The 23,311-nt window shown below is 37.7% G+C and overlaps 1 protein-coding gene across 3 annotated transcripts in view; it reads left to right on the forward strand.

Moving 5' to 3' along the window:
• LOC148025541 (uncharacterized) overlaps positions 1-7,797 on the forward strand; it is a 121,436-nt gene extending 113,639 nt beyond the window's left edge. The window contains exons 17-20 of one of the 3 annotated variants that reach the window (XR_015693117.1): positions 5,440-5,605; positions 5,690-5,821; positions 6,286-7,306; positions 7,464-7,797. Coding sequence is in view for 2 of the 3 variants with exons in the window: in XM_087692743.1 (XP_087548869.1) it covers positions 5,440-5,605; positions 5,690-5,821; positions 6,286-7,191 (1,204 nt within the window). In the remaining variant the exon portion in view is untranslated. Of the gene's footprint in view, positions 1-5,439; positions 5,606-5,689; positions 5,822-6,285 lie in introns of all 3 variants that reach the window. The other 2 variants (XM_087692743.1, XM_087692745.1) reach the window with 2 other exon arrangements.
• The last annotated feature ends 15,514 nt before the right edge of the window (positions 7,798-23,311 follow it).

Below are 23,311 nucleotides of genomic sequence, written 5' to 3' on the forward strand. Positions count from 1 at the left end.
GCTCTGGGACTTCGAGCACTTCACAAGGTAATAAAAAACAAGGGGGCACACAAGCCAAGGGCAAATGCCATTATTGCAAGAAGCCAAGCCACTACATCACCGAGTGTAGAAAGCGCATTGCCAATGAGAAAAAAAAGGAGTCAGGGATGTTTGTTTCTGATGCTCCTTCCACTGCTACTGAGTCAGTGTCCTTTGTTGTGGACAGGGACTATTGCTTCTACACATGCAGTTATGACTTTTCTTGGGCTGATAGAGCATTTAGCTCTACTGAGGATGCAGGCACTTGGTTTTTTGACAGTGATGCTCCTAGGCACATCACATCTCGCAGAGATTTATTTGCTTCTATTGGAGCAGCTCTAGTTGGCAAGTCTGTAGAGTGTGCCAACAATGCATCATACCCTATTCGAGGTATTGGGGAGATTGTGCTCACAGCCATTGATGGCTCTATTCTCCGCCTACAGGATGCTTTGTTTGTGCCAGGTATAAAGAAGAATTTGCTCTCTATTTCTTCTTCAACATATTGTGGATTGGAGGTCACCTTTGATGATGACAAATGCATGGTGAGAGATAAGGGACACATGACTTTGGTCTTGACTAACACTTTATGTCATGGGTTATATTAGTTGGATGCTCTTTCAGTTGATCAGTCAGCATCCTAAGTATCTACTCTTACTCTTGCTATGTTACAGGCAGAGTTATGGCATGCTCGCATGGGGCATGTAAACTATGGTAGCTTGATGCTCTTACAGTGTATACAGATGCTAGATGGATTACCTCTTTTGGAGAGACCTCCTGAGCACTTGTGCGAAGGATGTATTTTGGGGGAAATGCATCGGTTTTCGTTTCCCCGTAATGTTGCTTTTAGAGCCACAGCTAGGTTACAGTTAATGCATTCAGATGTATGTGACCCTATGCAGACAAAATCACTAGATGGTGGTCTATTCTTGAAGCAAAAGGGCATTGTTCATCAGCTCACTACTACTTATACTCCCCAGCAAAATGGGGTTGCAGAGAGAAAGAATCGGTCACTCATGGAGATGGACAGATGTATACTGAAAAAAAAGAGCTTGCTACACAGTTTTTGGATAGAAGCCGTAATGTTGGATAACAAGGCTGTCAAATGCATTTTTGTGGGATATAGTAGTGAGAGCAAAGGCTACAAACTCTATGATCCTGTCTCTAAAAAGGTGTTTGTCAGTAGGGATGTACTCTTTGATAAAAAATCAAAATTATCCCTTGCTGGTTTTGACACATATCAGGCTGCCCATGATGTATTTGAAGGGCTGCTGCCCATTTCATTTGGTGATTCAGTTGGAGTTTCAGCAAGTGAACTTAATGTTCAACCAGCTGCTCCATTGGAAAATGCAAAAAATCAGCCATTGGCTGATCTGAAATTTAGGAGGCAAGACAAATGCCTAGATGGTATTTACAGACTATGAAAGATAGTCATCTGGATGCACCCATGGGTGGTCATACAATTGCACATACCATGGAGTTTGTTATGGCAGCAGTACAGTTAATGTTGAGGAGCTTGAATGTTTTGAGGATGCACAACATATGTGCATTGTATAGCAGCAATGCAAGCTGAATTTGATTCTATCATTAAGAATCAAACATGGGATTTAGTGTCTTTGCCCTTTGGGAAGAAATCCATTGGAACAAAATGGGCAGATGGATCCATTGACAAATATAAGGCAAGGCTTGTAGCTAAAGGCTATGCACAAAAGAAAGGCATTGACTATGAGGAGACATTTGCTCCTATCTCCCGCATGACTACCACCATCATGTCTATGGTTGCTTTGGCTGCCCATTATGGATGGATTGTGCATCAGTTAGATATTAAAACTACATTTTTACATGGGGAACCGCATGAGAAAGTATATGTACAGCAGCCCATAGGTTTTACAGTTGAGGGATCCGAATACTTGGTTTGCAAGCTGAAAAAGGCTTTATATGGCTTGAAACAAGCTCCTAGAGCTTGGTATGCAAAGATTGATGCCTTTTTACTCGGCCAACGTTTATAAACAGCTCATCTGAGTCTACCTTTTACATATGTAAAGAGAGGGAATCCATGCTGATCATTATATGTTGATGACCTTTTGCTTATAGGGACACATACTGATCAGATTTCAGCATTTAAACAAAATTTGCAGTAAACTTTTGAGATGTCAGACTTGGGGTCTTTGCATTATTACTTGGGCATTGAGTTCATACATAGTGCTAGAGGTATTGGTTTATCATAGTCAAGATACATTGGTAAACTTCTTGAGAAGTTTGGCTTACAGGATTGCAAGCTAGTCTATACACCAATGGAACCTGGACTAAAGCTGTCATTAAACGTGACAGTGATTTGTTTGATATACACACATATGCTCCAGCAATTGGATGTCTTATTTACCTATGCAACACTAGGCCGGACATACAATTTACAGTTTCAACCCTGAGTAGATATATGCATCAGCCACGCATGTCACATTGGCAAGCTGTTAATGGTGTCTTTCGTTACTTGCAGGGCACTAGATCTCTTGGATTGCTTTATGCCAAGGGGGGACCACTGCACTTACACACTTATAGTGATTCTGATTGGGCTGATGACTATAATTCACGTCACTCCACTAGTGGCAATTGTTTCTTTCTTGGCTCATCTTGCATATCTTGGCTTAGCAAGAAACAATCCACTATTGCCACATCGTCATGTAAAGCTGAATACAAGGCAACTTTCACTACCACAGTTGAATGTGTATGGATTAGACGCTTGCTAGCTGATTTGGATGTATCTGTTACGGAACCTGCTCCTTTGTTCACTAATAGTCGGAGTGCCATTGCAATGGCACAGAACCCAATGTTTCATGCACGCACGAAACACATTGAGATATATTATCACTTTGTCAGAGAGACGTTACATGCAGGTGATATCAGCCTTGCCTATTGACCTACCACCAATAATGTGGCAGACATCTTCACCAAAGCTCTTCCTCGTGACAAATTTGAAGCATTTCGTAATGCTTTAAATTTGATCTCCTTTGGTGGCGGATGATCCTTGTACTTTTGATCACTCTTCACTCTAGGGGGGTTTGTTGGGTTTCACTCATGCCTATGCTCACAAAGGAGTGTCGGTGATCAATAGGACACTAGGGGAATTTTTACTCTCTGTACGAGAGGTTTTTTCCCCCATACTTATTCTCTTCTTTCATATGTGCTTATGTCACACACTTACCGACACTTATTGTGTTCGGGTGTGAACACCCCCTACAACCCTAAGGTTTAAGGGTTGTACTTTGTACTTTCAGGTTACACTCTTTCAGTCTATTGCATTGGATGTCGTGCTTCACTCTCCACACTGTCTACTGCACTCTCAGCTGAGCTTCAATCCTCTCAACCTCTCACAGTACACAATTTCACAACAGCCTCCACTTATTTTCATCGTAGAAGCCTTGGGTACTGTAACTATCATATTCCATTGTTGCAAACATGTTGAGAAGTTCCATTGCTTCAAGCTCAATATATTCATTGTTTCCAGTAGGCTGCCGCAAATCACCCATATCGAATCCTTTGTTCAGCACCTCAGCTGTAACTTGTCACAGGATTGTTGTCACACAGAGTGGAGGTCTATCCTAGAAATGAAGAAGATGCGCTCCAAGTCGGGGATTGTAGATTTCTGGGTGCCTCCCATCCATCTTGAACCACTACATCTTGTTCCTTAACTTTGACTTGCCTTTTTGTTTGGCTTTGATGTTCTATTAATAACACCTTGGAGAAAATCCACTTGAGGTAAAGTACAAAGTGCAAAGAACCATGTTGAGGGTGGCTAAGTACATCATAGATACAATGATTGTGTCAACAGCCAATCTAGTGGGCTATAATGCTGGACCATCTGAGGGGCTGTGTGAAAAAGGTGGGGAGTCCCAAGTCTACAAGAAGACCCAGGGGGCAGGGCGGGGGGTGGTGGGGGGTTTGGTTTGGGTTGTGTTGTGTGTTGCTATAAAATTGTGGGGCATTATATGGCCACTTCTATGGGGACAGGAGGGGAACAGGATGGGAAAGCAAAGGAGCCAAGGGAAGGAGGTAGAGGCAATAAGGGCAAGGGAACACTCGCAAACGGCAGGCAGGAGAGAAGCAAGGGATGGGTGGAAGATGAGGCATGTGCCAAAGGGAGGCAACTAGACAGAACAGGATAGCAGCCAAGACATGTAGCTACATGGAAAGAAGCCTCTATAATCTCTACTACTTCATCTCCCCAAGCCACAAAATGGCCTTTATCATGAGGAAATGCAAGGCCTATGATCTGGACATGCTATTGGGCACAATAAGAAGTTTGAAGGTTCACCAACAAAGCTATTATATTTTTGTGCTGTACTGAAAACATGACACTAAAGCTGAGGTCTGGAGGAGAGCCCTCATTGGGGGGCCATAGCTTGGGTCACAGACACAGGCTGAGGAGCATGTGGATATAATGATTTTTAGAAGCCACTTTTCTCTCATCATTGGTCAGCATTTGAGCAAGATCCCCACTCCAGATTACCAGCAAGCACAGTGGACCTAAGGACATTGTCCCAGATGGGAGCCGATTGCTAGTATTATTGCTTGGTACATTTGGACTGCAAGGTGCAGCTCCAAGTTGACTCAATTGTGAAGCCATGCTTTAGATCTCCAAGATGTCTCCACTACAGAGACTCTTTTGAGGATTTGGATAGAGATTGTCCATATTTTCCACAGAAGATGGGAGAGGCTGCAGGATGGCTCTGAGAGGAGGAGGAAGAGGAGGAGAGATGCCTTCTTGCGGACTTCAGACTCTGGCATTTTCTTTCACACAGTCCCTCAAATGGTCTGGCATTATTGCCCACCGTCTGCCAACTGACCAACACGAATGGGTCAAGCAACATGCCTGTACCACATGTTACAGCCTTGAAATCATACCTATGACAATATCTTACAGAGTTATTTGCTTTATGCAAGAACTTACTCGTTGTATATGGCTTCTGCACTTCTGTGATGATACTTGGTACAATGTACCCAATCTCGTATCTAATGAAGGCTATTGGGCACTCCAATTAATCACTCGCATCTGGATTCTGCTTACAGGTGGGATGGGTTACAATATGGATGAGACTAGAGTGAATTCCACTTGTTCCTTTACTGCTAATAGCTTATCAATACTGTTTTGCATTGGGTTGGCTTAAGTAGGGACCTGTGAAAACGCTGCCTATATCCAAAGCTGACCATTGGTATAGAGCACTGACAAAACAAATAAAATGACTGTTTCCAAGTTAAATATGTCACTTGCCACCTAACTTGACGCCAAAAATCGCAATGATCCACATTATGAGACCTCATTTGAGTATCTTCATGAGCTAATACTATGTGTGTTCCTTCAATAGCTTAACTGTGATGCTCCTTGCCATAGCCATTTTGATTGAACTTTTCAAAATTTTGCTGCAGGGCTCATAATGGAAATACTAGAAAAGAGCTCATTATTGCAGAAATGAAACTGAAACTAGATGGATTACGAATTGAAGAGGCTAACATGAGGACCAAAATTGCAAAGACATCTGAACTGATAAAAAGTTTTCATCGAGATTTCTATCAACTTACACAGCTTATTCAGGTTTGCTACCTAATCTCAATCATAATCAGTTACAGTGTGAGCTCTGTTGAATGCAGATGCTTATAGAGTTCATATGGATTCTAGGAACCTCGTGCATTGAAAGAAGCTGTCAAAGAGCTGAACAAAAAGTATGGAACACACAAAGTCAAAATCGTTCCTGTTGATCAAGACTTAAAAAAAGAAATGACACGGCAACGAGAATATCTTGAAAGAAATGTTAGTTTTTGGCCCCAACTTATTTTAACATTGTACCTTCTTTTAGATGCAGAAAATGAACAACCTGTCTAGTCTAAGGGTTTGCATTGCAAAATAATTCAGAAGTCTAGAAGAGCTCTCAGTCAAAATGATAGCTTGATATAGATAAATGTTGCCCAAGCATTCAATAGTCCCAATATTCAGATTCACTATAATAGTCGCAATTTTCAGATTCACCGCTCGTATTGTAACTGTCAGCTCATGTTCAAGCACCTAACTTAAAACCTACAACCACACGTTTTGTAAAATATCCAGGTATATGTGACAAGTCACCATGTTTTGCTACTTCAGGAGAGAGATTCCACCCTTGGCAACACTAAAATATCCATCTTATTTCACAATTCCATAAAATCAAGTCCAGCATCATTAATCAACGGTATGTACATGGAAGGGAGATGAAAACTCACAGTATCAAGTCTATGCAGGTTGAGGGCCTTCAACGGAAACTTGCAAAAGATTCAAATGCATACCACAAAAGCCACTTGGTTATTATGCAGGAAAATGTTATTCTGATAAAGGAGCTTAATGAACTGAGGCGGGAGCTCAAAGTCATGAAATTCAATGCACAGAAAGGCCCACAGTTCAAGTCAGAAGACAGTGCTACAATGGCAAAAGAGATTGAGTCCCTGCATTCTCATGTTAATGATTTACAGCTGCAACTGGCAAGGAAGCAAGAGCAAATAAAGCAGCTGGAAACAGTGTTGGAAGAAAGAGAGAATGTGGATGAGAGAAGAAAATCCAAAGCAGCCATGGAACTTTTGGGAAGGAAATCCAGAGATGGTGCAGTGCTGGCTACTTTGCAGCAAGCTAGTTTGCAGATTCAACCACAGCACACTTCTCCTGAGTTTGTATCTGATCAAACAAATGCAACATTAACAAAGGATGAATCAGCAGGACAGAATAAACAAGAAGCAAAATCAGGAGAAAATATGCCTAAAAAAGCTGGAATAGGAGTCATATTTACAGAGAAACGAGCAAGCACCAACGAGATTTCAGCTGAAGGGGGAAGGTCTCAAGAAGATACCTCCACCACAGCTGACCAGGAAGTAAGCAATGCTGGAAGTCCCAAAGAACTAATGGATGTTGATGCAGACACAGAGATTATCAAACAAGAACCTCACAGTTCTCATGTCCAGGAAACAGCAGGTGCAAGCCAGGAAATGGCAACACCAGACACATCAGAAATAAACAGTGATGTTCCAAGCAGCTCAGGTCAGAGAGAGACTGAAATCTCTTCTGAAAGGGAACAGCTTCAGACATCTAGTCAAGATAAAAGTCTGAGTATTGAATCTACCCATCATGAAGACAATCAAGAAGTCACAGAGACATAGCAGGAAGCCAGCTGATAGGATGATGACCTACAAAGATGTGATGCTGGTAGAGAAGATCTGGGAGGATCAGTGGGATCATGATGCTCTCTAAGAAGAGTCAAATATCTAGCCCCATGTATGTTCTCACAACCTTGCAAATGTACAACCTTTCAAATTAAGTACCACAACCTTGCAAATGTACAACTAAAATTTTGGAATGGGCAGCTTCAAGGCATGACAGTGTCTTGAGATGTGCATGCTTAGTACTTATTCCTGGGTTTTTGATCTTCCAGCCAATTCATGAGGGTCATGTTAGGTAATGGAACCATTTCTGTGGCACACTGAGGTGCAAGTTCTTCTGGATGCAGTTGCATCACTCTGTCAATTCTTTCCTGCAAGGCCACCAAATCTACACACAAATGCTAGAATATCTTCTCATCCATTTAATCATTTTTTGGCTTTAAAGTGTTGCATGGGGGGTAATCTCCAACATAATAATTCTCAGTGCAATGCACTTCTTACTCAAAAATTGGGAAGCATAGTTTTCCTAGCATCAATCCTCAATTTCCTTGAAAGAAATGCTTTTGGTTATGCTCTTCAGAGAAGTACATATAGCTATATGGAGGGTTGTGCAACTTTAAAATTAAAACATCAAGTTGACTTTTACTTAATATTTTGTTTAAAATATTATAACAAAAATGTCCTTTGTAGAGTGAATTTTTATTTATTATTCTCAAAAATGGGTTTTTATTTTAGATAATATATCATAAGCATATTCTGTTAAAATTCTTAAATACAACATCTATATGGATAATAATTCTAAATAAATTTTATTCAATTATGTGTATATAATACACATTACAAATATTACATAATATGAATAAGAATACTTATAACTTGCATGTATAGATGTCAATGATATATTACATTAGCTTATAGCTTAGTAATTTAGCCTAATTGCCCATACATCCAAGCCTTGGCATTTGTATTGGATCTATTGTCTCCATTTGCTAACGGGCGCATGTTAGCAGGAAAAGTTAACAAGAAAGAAGGATTTGGTTGATTCCTTACTCAAATCCTAACCAACCAAGAGCCAAGCATTGGTTGTGGTCCCATGGCTTGCTACATATACACGGAGTGAAATAAAGTGTTAAGAATGTCAAATGACAAGAGCTACAATCCTTTTAAAATGTGGAAACAAGGAACTCATATGATTTCTTGGCTGTAAATAGATGGGTGAGTGTTTTGGTGATCAAACAACGAGACCATAGAAAAAAATGTGTGTTAAAAGGCCTTGGTTTCAAGTGCTATAAGATGAACTTATTGCCAAAATCTCAAAGTATTCATATACGTTGGACCATTTTTGAGATGCTAGGCCCAATTGCCATAAGAATCTTAGAAAAAATAATAATTTGGTAAAAATGCATCCTAATTCTTGCTTTGGTAAGAAGTAATGTGTAAACTAAAATCTCTACTTGTTCATATATATGGGCCATTTTTTAGATGAGCCCAAGTGATATAAGAACCAAGAAAAATATGCATTTGGTGAAAATGCAACCTTATAGATTTTGCTTGGGTAAGAAGTAATATGCAAACATATAACATAAACAATGAATAATTAAACAATCGATGAAAAAGGAGGTTAACAACAATACAAAATAAAACCTCTTGAAGAAAGAGAATGGATGCTTGCAATAGGACACTTGGCCTATAACTTTTAAACTACATGAATAGATCCCTTAAAATATGTGTCCAAGAGGGGTAGATAGCAATGGAGTTGTGCTAAGAAGATAAGACTAGTCCAAGCCCACAATGCAACACTTCTTGAGAATACTAGTACTAGAGAAGGAGGTTTCCCAAGCCAACGTGAAAACTTGGAACAAGAGAGCCCTATTGGCATGGAGGGCCTTCAAAGAGACTAACCAATCAAAGTGTTTATTTTGGAGTTCGGTGACTACTCTCCTTTACACATTGGAGAGGAGGGTGACATGTTGTATACTTGCTAAATTGGTAAAGGATAATGTGCACTAGCAACTCAAATGCAACACTAACAAACATGGAGACAAGGGAGATCGAAGAGCTCTCTCACACCTTACCCACTTTTGGACAAGGAGTCTCTCCTCTACATACTTTGTATAGTGATAGACAAGGGTGCACTTTTTGCATGTTCAACTAATTAAAAAATAAATATGTTTATTATTTTTACTTTTTTACAAAAATCATTCTTTTGGTGTATAAACATGTTGCATCCATGTCTATGTCGACCTTCAAATATTGCATGCCCACACTTTGGTCAAGGGAATAGACATCTACCACTCAATGTGTAGATTCACCCTCACATATGTTTGGAATGTTGTGACACCAAAATTTTATGGAGCATGCTTAGATAACGGATGGACCAAGCTAGATTTCGCAGCAAGATCAACAAGAAGATTGTGTTCAACAATGGACAACTACACATGGGGTCTTTGAAGTTTGGAAACATGCTATGAGTAGTAGCCTTTTGATCCATTTGAATTTTCAAAAATGAAAAGTTTTTGGTAGGGTCTCCCATAAGAAGTTTTTTGGCATTTTTATGTGTGACACAAGGGGCTCTTTTCCCTTATTCTTCCCTTTAGTGTTCAACATCATAAGCTTCTACTAATAACTAGCTAGGTGCCCCTAGGGATAGGAGGTTGCTAGCCCCCACCTTGGGGGTAGCATCTCCTTGTCCCCTACCTAGCTAAGTATGATGTCCCTCCCTTATACCCTCATCATGTCATATTTCGCAATGTGGGAATTATGGTGGAAAAATGGATAAAACTTGTCTAAGTTTGTTGATGATAACCAAGGGAAATGTAAATTTGATGTCTTGGTTGTACTAAGAGGAAAAGTTTTAGTATGTGAGATTCACTATAGTGCTAGTTGGGGTGTAGGCAAAGTGGTTTGGGCATGTGGATGTATACATGAATATATGAGTTCAAATCTTGGAGTACATCCTTGAGGCTCCTATAAAAGTTCAAGCCTTCTTAAAAAAAAGAAAAAGATTGCCTTTAAAGCCCTAAGAAGTAAATAAACATGTTCTCCCTCAGAGAGGCAAGTAGGATAGATCTATGGGATAAAACAACCCTATAATGTCCTCCCTTTTCTTATGTTGTACATATCTTTTTCTTAAATCCAATCTTCAAATTATTATAAAATTAAACATTTAAAAGTTATATTATTTTCAAATCTAATCAAATGTGCTACAACTCACCTGAATGCTAATCATAATTACTGTTAATAAATTCTTTACTTGTTTTTCTTTTTGGAATCCTTAATGATTTCAGCCAATAATGGGAAATGGATGCTTATATCCTACCTTTTCAATAGCACCAAAAAGGAAGGATGGTTCACAATATATACGACAACAAATCTACATTTAAACGCAATGGTTGCTCTTTTCTCAAGAATGAAATCGGGACTACATGCTCGATAAACTTTATAAGAAGAATTAGCACACACATTGAAAAATCCCTCTTTTAGTAAGGAATTTTTCTTTTCTTTGCAAAACAACCATGAAAAATATCACTCTAACGCTGTAGCTCCTCATAGGCCATAGCATGCAACATTTAAAGTGCTCTCTCTCCTCTCTATTCCTTCTTATCAAATAGACATGCTCTAGTGACTTTTGCACATATCCTTTAGAATATGACCATGCTCTAATAACATTTCATCTATGTAATTTCCAAAAAATACTTGTTACAATGTGTTTAAGTTTTCAAAAATTGTTCTCAAAATTCTTAAGAAGTACAAGTGCCTCAAATGATTAAGAAGATTGAAGGAAAGCCTTGTAAATTTTCCAATTCCTACTCAATTTGAAATGAGAAGGATTTGTGTGTGTAGCTCAATAGACAATGTTCCATGAACCTTGACATAGCAAAAATCTCCCCACAAAAGGAGCTATAAAGTATTTGGGTATGTTTACCATCAACAACCTACTATGTCCAATTCTTCCTTAGAGAAATAACAAAAAATAGCTTTGAGAGCTTTAAAGTGCATTAGTTCCTACTCCCTTGTGCTTGATGAACTAAACGTACACGGGCTTTGCCCATTATAAGAAACATTTATACACAATGTCGAATGGATATACTCACTTATAAAACCTTCACACTTAAGATCTAAATGCTTGTTTTCATGCAAGGAATATCAACTTGGAATCAAGAGGAACTCTCTTTGCCTCATGCTTGCAAAAATAGTTGTCAACCAAAATAAACACAAATATGGTCGTGTGTTTAGTGAAATAAGACAAGGTGTAGACACATCACTTTTTGATATTTTTTAGCTTGGAAGTCATGTACCACTTAAAATAATTATTGATGCATTGGTAATGGTATCTGACACTTAATTTTGGTCACTTGCATGTCTCACATCTGAACTGGTACTTTACACTGTATCATCATACACTAATTTACTCTTGGCAGGTCACATAAGTCACTAAATAACCCATTCCATAGGCACACACTGAATCTTGTAACATTGAAGAACAACTGGGGTCTTCAAAGTAGAAGCTTTCCCTAACTCTTCAAGCTTAGCAAGCTTGATCTGTAAATCCCACATATTTTTTATAAGTTGATCCATGGCATTGCCTTTTGAAGAATGTGCAAAAGAAAACTTCATCTCAAACTCTCTTTGTAGCTCTAGAGCAAAGAGGCCCTTTGCAAGTGTATGAATCCACTCTAGAAAATTCCACTTGGTGTCTTTGTATGTATCCTCTATGATATGCTTCTCTTTTAGGGCTCTTTTGAAACCAACCCATGTATTTCCATAATCTGTGTAGATTGACTCTATGTAACTCTAGATTTGATAAGAAACAATCCTAGTAAAAGTTCTTGGCATATCATCTAGCAGTACACTAGCCACCTCTAGCTTCTCTACATATATAAGCGAAGAAACCTCGAAATAATTATACCACCAAACTTCATCTCTACAACAATCACTTGTTGCAAAGCCTTGGTAACAACCTCTTCATGTTTAATCAATTTATAAGTCCTCATCATGAAATATTTGATATATGTTCTCCTGACAAAAACTTCATCTTCAACTACTACTCCCATTTTGTAGACTTTGAGATATGCCATTCACATTAGGGCACCAAATGTCGAGGGTTGAAAAGGTCTAGGTCTAAATACGCTAGGGATCAAGGAAAACAAAAGACAAATGAAAGAAAGAAATATCAAAACAAGAACTCTTGAATACACTATAGAACACAACAAACATATCAACCCCAAAAGAAATTGTACTACTCTTTTGTACAACTCCAATAAATCCCTTCAAGATTAATACAATGTGCCTAAGATGATAGCTTAGGTAAACTCTGTCTAAGATAGTAGCTCAACATCACTCTTATAGCCTGAAAGAAATTACAATAACAAGTACAAAGGAAAACTAATTTTAGTCTTCACCTACAACAATAGGTAAATAAATCTTCAAAACTATCCCAAAAGTAACCTCTTACAAGCAAGCCTTTTTGGGCTAAAGGCACTCGTAAAGAGGTAGAATCTCTTGTCTTTTACTTCAACCCTATTACTTACAATAGTAAATCAATTATTTATTTTCCTAGTTTTATAACAATGGCTTAGATCCCTATTTATAACCATTTATAATAGTTCAAGCCGGCTTTTCAATGTTGCTCTTCATGCTTTTTACATTCCAAACTTCCGTTGTTTGCTTTTTCCTATATTTGTTTTTTATGTGCCTAGTTGCAACTTGTTTTGACCATAACTTTCACATATAAACTTAGAATAGAGTCATAACGTACTCAAATTGAAGCAAACAAATCCCATCGACAAGCAAGCATGAGCAAAAGTGTAAAAATCCCTTCAGAGCAGTCAAAATTTTCCTCTCTTTTTTTTTTGTAAACATGTCTTGTTTTATACTTTTTAGCTTGGAAGACTTGTACCACTCAAAATAAGTACTTGCACATCGATAATGGTCCTTTTTATTTTAATTTTGGTCACTTACATATTTAGCATATGAATTGGTGCTTTACTATGTGTCATTCACTAACTTAACTCTTGACAAGTCACATAAATCACTAAATAACTCATCCCATAGAGGCACATACTAAAATCCTATAATATTCAAGAACTTGTTTGTTTTCACACTTTAGACATGTAGTGTCTTGACACCGTGTAGTCAAGGGGCTTTAATACCCATTAAGATATGTTGATAATAAGTGGGGGCCTGATATGTGGGCCTCCACTGCTTGCATGCATGCAAGCCTGTGCTAAGCAGAAGAATCATCCCGATGGAGAGCAAGTGGGCTAATGCACAATGACTAAAGATGGTTCACTTATGGAGATGGATTGCATATCAATTGCAAAAGGCCCTCAAAGAGATTGAGCAACTCTTGGAACATTCCCAGATGAAGAACAATCTTCTAGGTCTTCCAAAGAAATGGATCTAGATCCTTGCCTCTGTAATCTATTGGAAGAGTAGAAAGATGTTTTTTAGCCTCTTTCTTCTTTGCACCAATGCGTGAAGTAGATCATCTGATGGACCTAGCTCGTGAAACTAATCCTATCAATAAGCTACCTTATAGGTTGTCTAAGTGTGAAAGGGAAGAGGTGGAAAAACAAGGGAAAGAGATTTTGGATATGGGTTTCATTCCACCTAGTTAGTCTCCATTTGCTTCACCAATGCTATTAGTTAAGAAGAAGAATGGATCCTTTCATATGTGCATAGGTTACAAGGATCTCAACAAGTGTACTATAAAGAATAGATACCCTATCCCTCACATTGATGATCTCTTGGATGAACTCAAAGGTGCTAAATTATTCACTAAGATTGATCTTCGTTTAGGTTATTATCAGACTAGGATGAAAGAGGAGCCTGAGTATAAGATAGCTTTCCATACTGAGAGGGGTCTCTACCATTTCTTAATGATGCATTTTGGATTATCCAATGCGTCTGCTACCTTAGACTTTGATGAGAATAAGATACTACAGCCTTTCCTTTACAAAAAAGTCCTTATATTTTTCAATGATACTTATTTGAAGTTGTACATCCAAAGTTATGACCATTTTTCTCTTATAGCCATGTTCCTGGAGCAGTTGGACATTTTTGCAAATTGCCATATTTGTGACTCTTTATTTCTTTGAGGATACTTTGCCATCCATGATTCTACTCAACAACCTTCTTTGTATTCCAAATTGGTTGAGACTCCTTTGGTTCTATTATTTATTTTATCCAAGCTTTGAGGACAAAGCTACTTCAAGAGGGGATGGTCTAAAATGAAGGAAAATTGCTTTCCAAGGATTATTTTGGAGAACCATTATTAATTAGAAGGGAGATTTTGCTTAGTGAGAGAGATACTTACAACATTATTGGAGGAGTATTAAAAAAGCCTTGATGGCATTGTAAACACTTTTGGCTCATTTGACAATTTACTAACTTTCAACTTAGCTCTAACTTTAGCATTAGTTGTCATCTTGTATTTTCCTACATCAACCAACCATGGTTCCATTGTGTCATGGATTAATGGAAGTATTTCTCCATGGCTATGTCTAGCATTTCCTATTCAATTTCCATGTTTCCTCGCATTAATTATTAGTTTAACTTTCGTTAGAGTAGGCTTACTTTACAATAATAATGGACTTGCATAGCTTATCCAAATTAGCCCATGCCTTTGTATCAAACGCCTTGGGCTTTATGCCTTTGCATTCCAATGGTCGAGTTTGCTTCTTTTGCACCAATATTTGCCAAATTCGGATTTTCCAATAATTAAAGTTGGTGCCATCCAACTTGTCTATATTAAAGATGGCAAATGCCATGATAACTACAAAGAGAATAGTAAATGGGCTATTGTAATTGCAATTAACAACCCCAAAATCAACCCAAAACTAGCTACAAGAGGTGAGATATTATGCAAGATATAGCTATCCACAAGATAGATGTTGTAGAGTACCTATACAAGTGTCTACTCTCAAAGGACCTCAAAATTGAAATTTAAGCATAGCTAGTCATACAACTATAGTAAATGAGTGCATAGCTGTGGACAAATGACCAAAAAAAAGCTCCCACTTCCAAGAATATCCAAGTAACAACCGAGATATGTAATACAACTAGTAGTGTAAGACAAGCATAAGCCACCAAGATATTAAAATACTATCAAATACAAAGATGCCAAAGACATAGATGCAATCGTAAATAAAGGTCAAATAAAGAATTAGCATATACATAAGGAAATTGTGCATATGAGATCTCTAGAAGCAACAGAAGTACATAACCAAGAATGCATCCAAAGCTAACAAACTTGTCGTATAAGAGGAAGTATCGAGTGTGGTGTACAAACCAATGCTAAATCAGCCCACAATCATTAATATCTACATGAAAATTGTAGACCATAACTAGCTAAGCATATATACATAAGCAAATAAGGGTCTCCCACTAACTCAAGAGTCCAAGCTCTATAAACAAAATATCAAAGTGTTCCCAAGGAAGCAAACCAAAATGTCCAAGAGCAAGACAAAGCTCAATATATATGCCTCATAGCATTCGAGTGCCCAATGACATGAAGCAACACATCCAAGATCATGTACCTGTAATAAGCCTTCAAGCTCGTAACTAATAAAGCTTCAAGGCAAGTAGCCACTACAAATATGAAACCACCAAAGCTTAAAACCAAAGCCTTGATGTCAACATAAGCATATCAAGGCATAACAACCGATGCCAAGCATCAATACATCAATGTAGCATCCACAAAGCATATGTAGGCATTCAATACATAAGCCTTAATAGTGAATGCTTGCTTCCACATGATATTACAGCAAAGAACCCTTCAAGAATTGAGCTGAATAAGTTCTAATAGTTTGAAAAGTCTTTCCTAAGAATCAATACATCAATTGGCATAACAAATGGGTCCCATAAGCATCAATAAACACAAACCAAGCAAATACCTACTATTCAAATAATGAATAACATGTTTGTCTTGAACTATAGGTCAATGGTTGACCTTAAACTTCGCAAATGGTGCTCAAAATGGAGTCATAAAAGCCAAGAAAAACCCCTAATTGTTGGAACAAGAAGTAGGAGAACCAGTAGGGAGCATTGGCTGATGAATGTAGGGCAGGAGTAGCCCCTAAAAATGCACCATACACTGCAAGGCTGATCTTGGGGGGTACTACCATACTTTGGTTGACCTTCAAGGTTACTTGGCAATGAGGAAAGGTGCTCTAGATACTGAGAAACAAGTGTGGAGGAAGGGGAGTGGCTATGTACCTCAAATGAACTGAAGTGGGGCTACCATGGAAGCTCGATTGAAGCTCTCTTTTTGGGCTAAAGTATGAAGTTCCTCAAACGCCTGATTTGATACCGATTGAAAGATGGAGCAAGAGATGAGAGCACAAGCGAAAGAATAAAGATGCAAGAGCTATGGAGGTTCAAGCAAGAGAGAACAAGATGGTATGTGGGAACTCCAACAATCATAATGTGTGACCTAACTTTCCTTATTCTATTGTCATAGAAAGAATAAAGAATAAAGTGACAGTGATGATAGATGACTGCCACGGAGTGTATAGGTATGTAAGTAATAAGTACAAGTAAATGTAAGTGGCTAGGCACAAGTGGCCTTTGAACCCCCCCCCCCCCCCCCCAAAACATCAACAATAGTAGGTTAAGAATTTGAGAAGCCTCTTGAGTATGAAAGGAAAGTCAATGAATTCCTTGAAGGATTCTCTCAAATAATCCCAATGAGTACTATAGTCCAAATGAGCTTTCCTATTTCACTTGATGAGGCAAACCTTTGCACTTCACTCCATGAAAGATGGGAAAGTTTCCAAGATAGATGGATTCCTCAATCGAGCTATATATAGCCATGTAGGAGGTATGCAAGGAAGCTTCCACTAGATCTTTAAATGCTTGGGTGAAGCAAACGATCATACCTCATGAAGAATTGAACTAGGGTGTGATAAAGTCAACCTTGAAATCATCCTCTAGGCTCAAGGCTGTTGAGAGTATAGGCATATGAACTCTCCTTATGCAAGAGTGGATAAGGGCAGGCAAGTGTGAATGGTCCTGAACGGAAGGGGAAACCCTAACCTTAGCTAGTAGGGGCTATGTAAACAACCCATGGGTCTACATCAAACTAGTGAGTGAGAGTGACCCAAGTTGTACTTTCATGAGCATCTTAATAAGCAAGACTTGTTCTTTTACTTTTGAGCTCTTCTCTCCCTCTTGTACACATCTCAATGTTGGCTTGCACTCTAATTTTCCACATGGTATCAGAGCCATCTCTGATCTCTTCAGCTTCCTTTAGCATCATCCATCACTAAGTGCACATGAGCTTTCATCTTATCTCTTGTCCTCCATAGCCATAGCTTGACCCCTTGACCTTGGAGGAGCTGGTGTGTGCAAAGTGTTAGAAGACAGGCATAGGAACCCACTATAAGCAAGGGAGTATAAGGGCAGATGAGTGTGAATAGCCCTAGGGGTAGGGGAAACCCTAACCCTAGCTTGGCAAAGGCTATATAAACAGCCTATGGGTCACTATCAAATGTGGGAGAGTGTACCCAAGTTGTACTCTAAGCAACTTAGTAAGCAAGATTGTGTTCTTGTACTTTGAGCTCTCTTCTCCCTCTTGTGCACACATTCCAATGCTGCAACTCTGGTTTTCAACACAAAGGAGGCAATATTAACTCCTAATTTCTTCTAGAGACTTCATCTCCAGCTCAGGGCGCTCCAAGACGGTGCATCAAACGCGAAGATTGGGCGACGTGGAGGGTAGCATTGTGTTTTCTCCCAAAACTTGTGCAGATTTCACTGACGCTAGTTCAGCTCCTCGGCGTGGCCTTCATGGGGCTTTCATAGTCCCCCCAAGAGGGCTATCTACACCTAAGAGGGTTCAGAGAAATTCCCTCTCTACTATCCATAATCAGCAAAATCCTAACTATGGGTTTCTTGGCAGCCATAGCCAAGAAGCTTCAAGCTTCCCTATTCTCATTTTTTTCAATCTAGGCATTATCAACAGTGATTCTAATCACTGAAAAACCCTTGCCATGATCTATTTCTTCCACGTGGAACTCAAATGTAGAGTTTCTTCTCATCCCATGGGCACTACTAAGCTCGTGAAGATCAACCTTCATTATGAGTAGAAGAATGGAAGGTGGTACAAGTGCTTCTTAGCACTACTGATGTATTTAGCTAGTGTTTCTTATTGTTTGTTGTTGGTAAAACAAAGAAATGAGTATTATTATACTCTCCTCTAATTCATCCCATAGCATAGAGTTGATTGATTGACCTTGTTCCACCAAGAACTCCTCCAATAGGCCACATTATCGAGAGAAGCCAAAACTGCAGTCTAAGTTTACTAAAGCCAAGGAAAACAATCAAACATAAAAAAAGGGTTGATCAAAGGCAAGGACCACCTAAGTCCTATTTTGAAATACTCCATATATATGATTTTCAACCATTCTCATCCTTGAAGTTTTAATTGTAAAATATACACTGTTTTCGTTCTTGCACTAGTGGCCCTTTGTGAAGGATTAAACACTGCTACTTGCACTAAGCAAGTAGTAAGACCTTCCTATGGCCTCAACCTATGCCGACCTTCATCCTCAAATTTGTAAATTTGATGGCAAAGACTTTCACCCCTGGCAAGTACTCATTAAGTACAAAATTATGGAGAGAGGTTATTGGCCTCTCATTCAAGGGACTAGAGCTGTTGATCCTACAAATCCTTCTGATGTGGAGGATGATCGACGAGCTCAAGCAATAATCATGTTACACTTAGATGAATCCTTGATTCATCATGTTGATCAGTTCTCCATTGTTGAGGAGAAACAGGACGAGCTTGAAAAGTTCTATGATGCTACAAGTAAAAACACTAAGATTTTCCTTAAGATTGAATTCTTCAGCTTGGAATATAGAGAAGGAGAAGACTTGGGAAATTTTATTTCTCATATGAAGGGCCTCATGGCACGGATTTCTTCAGTGCAAGCACCAATCCATGATGAGGATGATATTGCCATTCTTTTTAAAAAATGTCTTTCCCACACTTGTAACAACTCTTACTATATTCCGAATCCTTCCTTGGCAAGTACCATCCAATCCTATTTGGATGAAGAAAAAAGGAATCACAAAGAAGGAAGCACAGGTCAAACATCTACTTCAACATCCTGTGACCAAGTCTTGGTGCATACAATTATAAATATGTGTACCTTTTGTAAGAAGAAATGGCATATTGTAAACAATTTTTGGAAAAAATACCCAGAAAATATTAAATGTAATAAATGTAATAAGACAGGACATATTACCAATAAATGTCCTAACCATCCTGAAGTACCTAAGGAATTGGAGGTCAATTTTTCCTCCCAATTCACCGATGATCGACTCTTCTGAGTCGTGTATCCTTAATTGTCCTTATAGCCTGATCTATAAAGGCATCCTAGTTTGGGTTAAGGGGGGGCATTCTTTTATGCTTTGTATTCCAATGCCACCTGGCATTGAGGGGGGTGTTGAGAGCATAGGCATATGAACTCTTCTTATGAAGGAGTCGATAAGGGCAGGCATGTGTGAATGGTCCTTAAGGGAAGGGGAAACCCTAACCCTAGCCAGTTGGGGCTATATAAACAACCTATGGGTCTACATCAACAACTGATGAGTGAGAGTGACCCAAGTTGTACTTTCACGAGCAACTTAATAAGCAAGACTTGTTCTTGTACTTTTGAGCTCTTCTCTCCCTCTTGTGCACATCTCAATGTTGGCTTGCACTTTGATTTTCCACAAAGGCAAGCTAGTGGAGAACTCTCACGATACTAATAGTATCCTACAAAACTATTAGCTAAGATACTTGCACTAGGAGTTAAATGTATCTTATCCAAATCTTTGCAATCTCACCAATATGGCTTTGTTTACAAAAGAAAGATTCAAGATGTAGTTCTCAATCTCTCTTTGAAGTGGATTGGCCACTCTATAGTGGATAGAAGTGTATATTGGTCAATATGGATCTTGATGATTGGATTGTTAGGGGATTCATAATGCAAGTCCTACAGTTGATGGGCTTTGATCCTTGATTTATTGCCATGGTATCAATACTTTTTCGCAATGCTTCAGCTATATTATGCATCAATGGAGGGTTTTTCACACCCTTCTACTTGAAGTGGTCGATAATACAAAGCTATCCTCTCTCATCATTGTTATTTCCTATTGTGTCAAGCTTGTTACTAAGAAAGATGGATTGACTCATCTAGAAGAAGTCACTACAGGTTTTGGAATTACTAGATGGCAATCACTTTGGATCCCAAATTTTCATTAGTGATAATGCAAATATCAACAAGATAGATAGAATGCCTACTAGAGCTCTTCAATACCTTATTTACAATGCCAAGCTCAAAGGTTAGTCTTAAAAGGACAAACTAATGGTATCTAGGCTATAATAAGCCTCAAGAATGAATCTAAGATTGGGTTTTGGGCTATAAAAAGGGAGAGCTAATAAGGTATTTGGGCTACCTTGTGGGTGTGGGAGTCAGTAAATCTAGAAATTCAAGTGGACTTTGAAAAAATTAAAGAGCAAGATGAGCATATGTGAAGGTTAAGTGGCATCTATGTATGGTAAGCTTGTGATACTCAAGCCAGTGCTAGTTGCTTTAGAAATTTTTGGGATAGGCATAATTACCTTCAACAATGCAACTTGAAATTGAGTGCAAAAACTATTTAAGAATTTCTTCTAAAAGTTTGGTGATAGACAGCATTGGCATTCCTTCTCCTAAAAAATTAATATTATTGAAATTGTTGCTAGCCTTCATCATATAATAGGTAAAAATTGAAAGAAAGTAGAACTTAAACAAATTACAAGAGAGAAGAGAATTAAGAAAAGTATGCATAACATAAGATTGGATACAATCTTCCCCCATGCATGGGTGAGCATCTCCCTTATGCATATATTTGTAAATTTGAATTAAGCTTTTGTGCTTAAAATACATCAAAGGCATATTTTTGTGTTCTTGCTTTTCATTTTCTTGCATGACTTGATTTTGTGCAAATAAATCTAACACATCCTATTCTAAATAGCTTTACATCTAAAAATAATATTTTAATCCTTCTAATAATTACATCCAAAAACAAATCAATTACGCATGTGTGCATGCAAAGTCCTTACACTTATGAGTGCCTACAAAAATATAATATTTTCACATTGTGTAGCATACATATTTCCAACAATATTTCCACACTATGAAGTGTATAATTTTCATACATTAAAATAATTTTTCCAAAATAATAATTCTATGTAACTCCATCTATTAATATACCCATCACAACACAAAACACATTAGTATCATTCCATCTACCTACCATGCATAATGTGACCAATATCACACATCCGTCTTGTGTGATAAGTCACAAATCATGCAATAAATTCAAAAAATCCACAATGAAAAAAATAAGACCAACTTATTTTCATATTGAGTTTCAATAAATACCATGATAAATATAATTTCATATTGAGTTTCAATCAATACCATGATAAATATAATTTCATATTGAGTTTCAATAAATACCATGATAAATTCCACAATGAACAAAATAAAATCAACTTATTTTCATATTGAGTTTCAATAAATACCATGATAGATATAATTTCATAACATTTCTTAGGGATTTAAAAGCAATCCCCAATTGATAATACAAAGAAAAATGCAAGGGTGGCCAACCTCGTGCTATTGCTACATGCGATAACAAATCTGTATCTTCCTATGTAATCAGGTTCCATGGATTTTACACAAAACATTGCCTTATATGGCAAATTTGTGCCCATGGATTTCTAATGTGATTGTGAGTGGTAGGCATTTATTAGATTGTCATAAGTTAGAGTCAGTGTTGATTTTTGAATCCATTGAGATTCGTCCACAGAATGATTTCTATACTTGACTAAATACCGATGATACTAGTTTTCGGTTCTAGTTGAGGTTTGTGATCATGGTTAAGGATTACTTCAAGTACTAAAATTTCAATATCTTTCTCTAAAAAAGGAGGGTCATCAACTACAAGAGTAACTGGAGGTGTTCCCTTAAATGGTTTCAGCAAACAAATATGAAAAGAATTATGAATTTACCAATGATGAGGAATGCCCAATCTAAATGTATTCTCATTAATTTTGTGAACAATATAGAATGGGCTATAATATATCGTTACTAATTTAATTTTTGCATGCCTTTTATTGGATTTTAACATCTTGTTTTCATTTCTCAATCACACTAAATCATTTTCTTGGAATTTGATGTCTTTATACTTATTATTGTCTTGAGCTATGTACTTCAATTGCAATTGTTTAATCTTTTCAGTCACTTCCTCTAAAAAATTTCTATGGTCACTAACTAGCATGTTAGTAGAGCTATTACATCAGTAACAATTGTAGTCATAGGGATAGTAATTTCTTTCCATAAACTACTTTTCAAAAGGAGCTCTACTAGTAACAAAATGCAGAGTATTATTGTAGGCAAACTAGAGAGTATGCAAGTGTGGTTCCAATTACTAGGCCTATTAATCTTTTCTATCTCACCATTACTCGGGGTGGAAAGCTGAGATGAAATCTATCTTAGAACCTAGATTCTTAAATAAAGCTACTTAAAAAGTATTACAAAATCAACCACATGATAAGAAAGTATAACCTTAGGAAACTCATGATAAGAAAATATGGTATTAATGAAAATTTTTGTAGCTTGTGGGATAGACAAAGTCTTTTTGCAAGGAAGAAAATAGGCATGTCTATTAAAGCTATCCATAGTTATCCAAATCATATCAATTATAAATCAATATTCGAAGAAACAGGTTGGGTAATGGTCACTATATACTGTGATTAACTATCCGCACAATGAGTGGTAATAAAATATCCCTAGCAATGACCGAACATTGTGAAAAAAACAGCAATAAAATCCATATAAATTTTTTTCCATGTACCATTAGGTACAAATAGAGACATAAGCAAACCATATGACTTTCCATGATGTCATTTTATGCATTAACACACATGCATTCATACACAAATTTTACTATATCACGCTTATTGCATGCCAATAAAAACATTCTTTACATGCAGCTATAGTAAACTAAATACCTCTATGTTCCACTACATACATTTTAGTTATGGCAATATTTCTAAAAGGTACAATAACACACAACTTTC

Source organism: Lygodium microphyllum, chromosome 14, assembly GCF_053477565.2.
Source record: "Lygodium microphyllum isolate KBCC chromosome 14, Lygodium_microphyllum_v1.1.10, whole genome shotgun sequence".
Taxonomy (NCBI): Eukaryota; Viridiplantae; Streptophyta; class Polypodiopsida; order Schizaeales; family Lygodiaceae; genus Lygodium; species Lygodium microphyllum.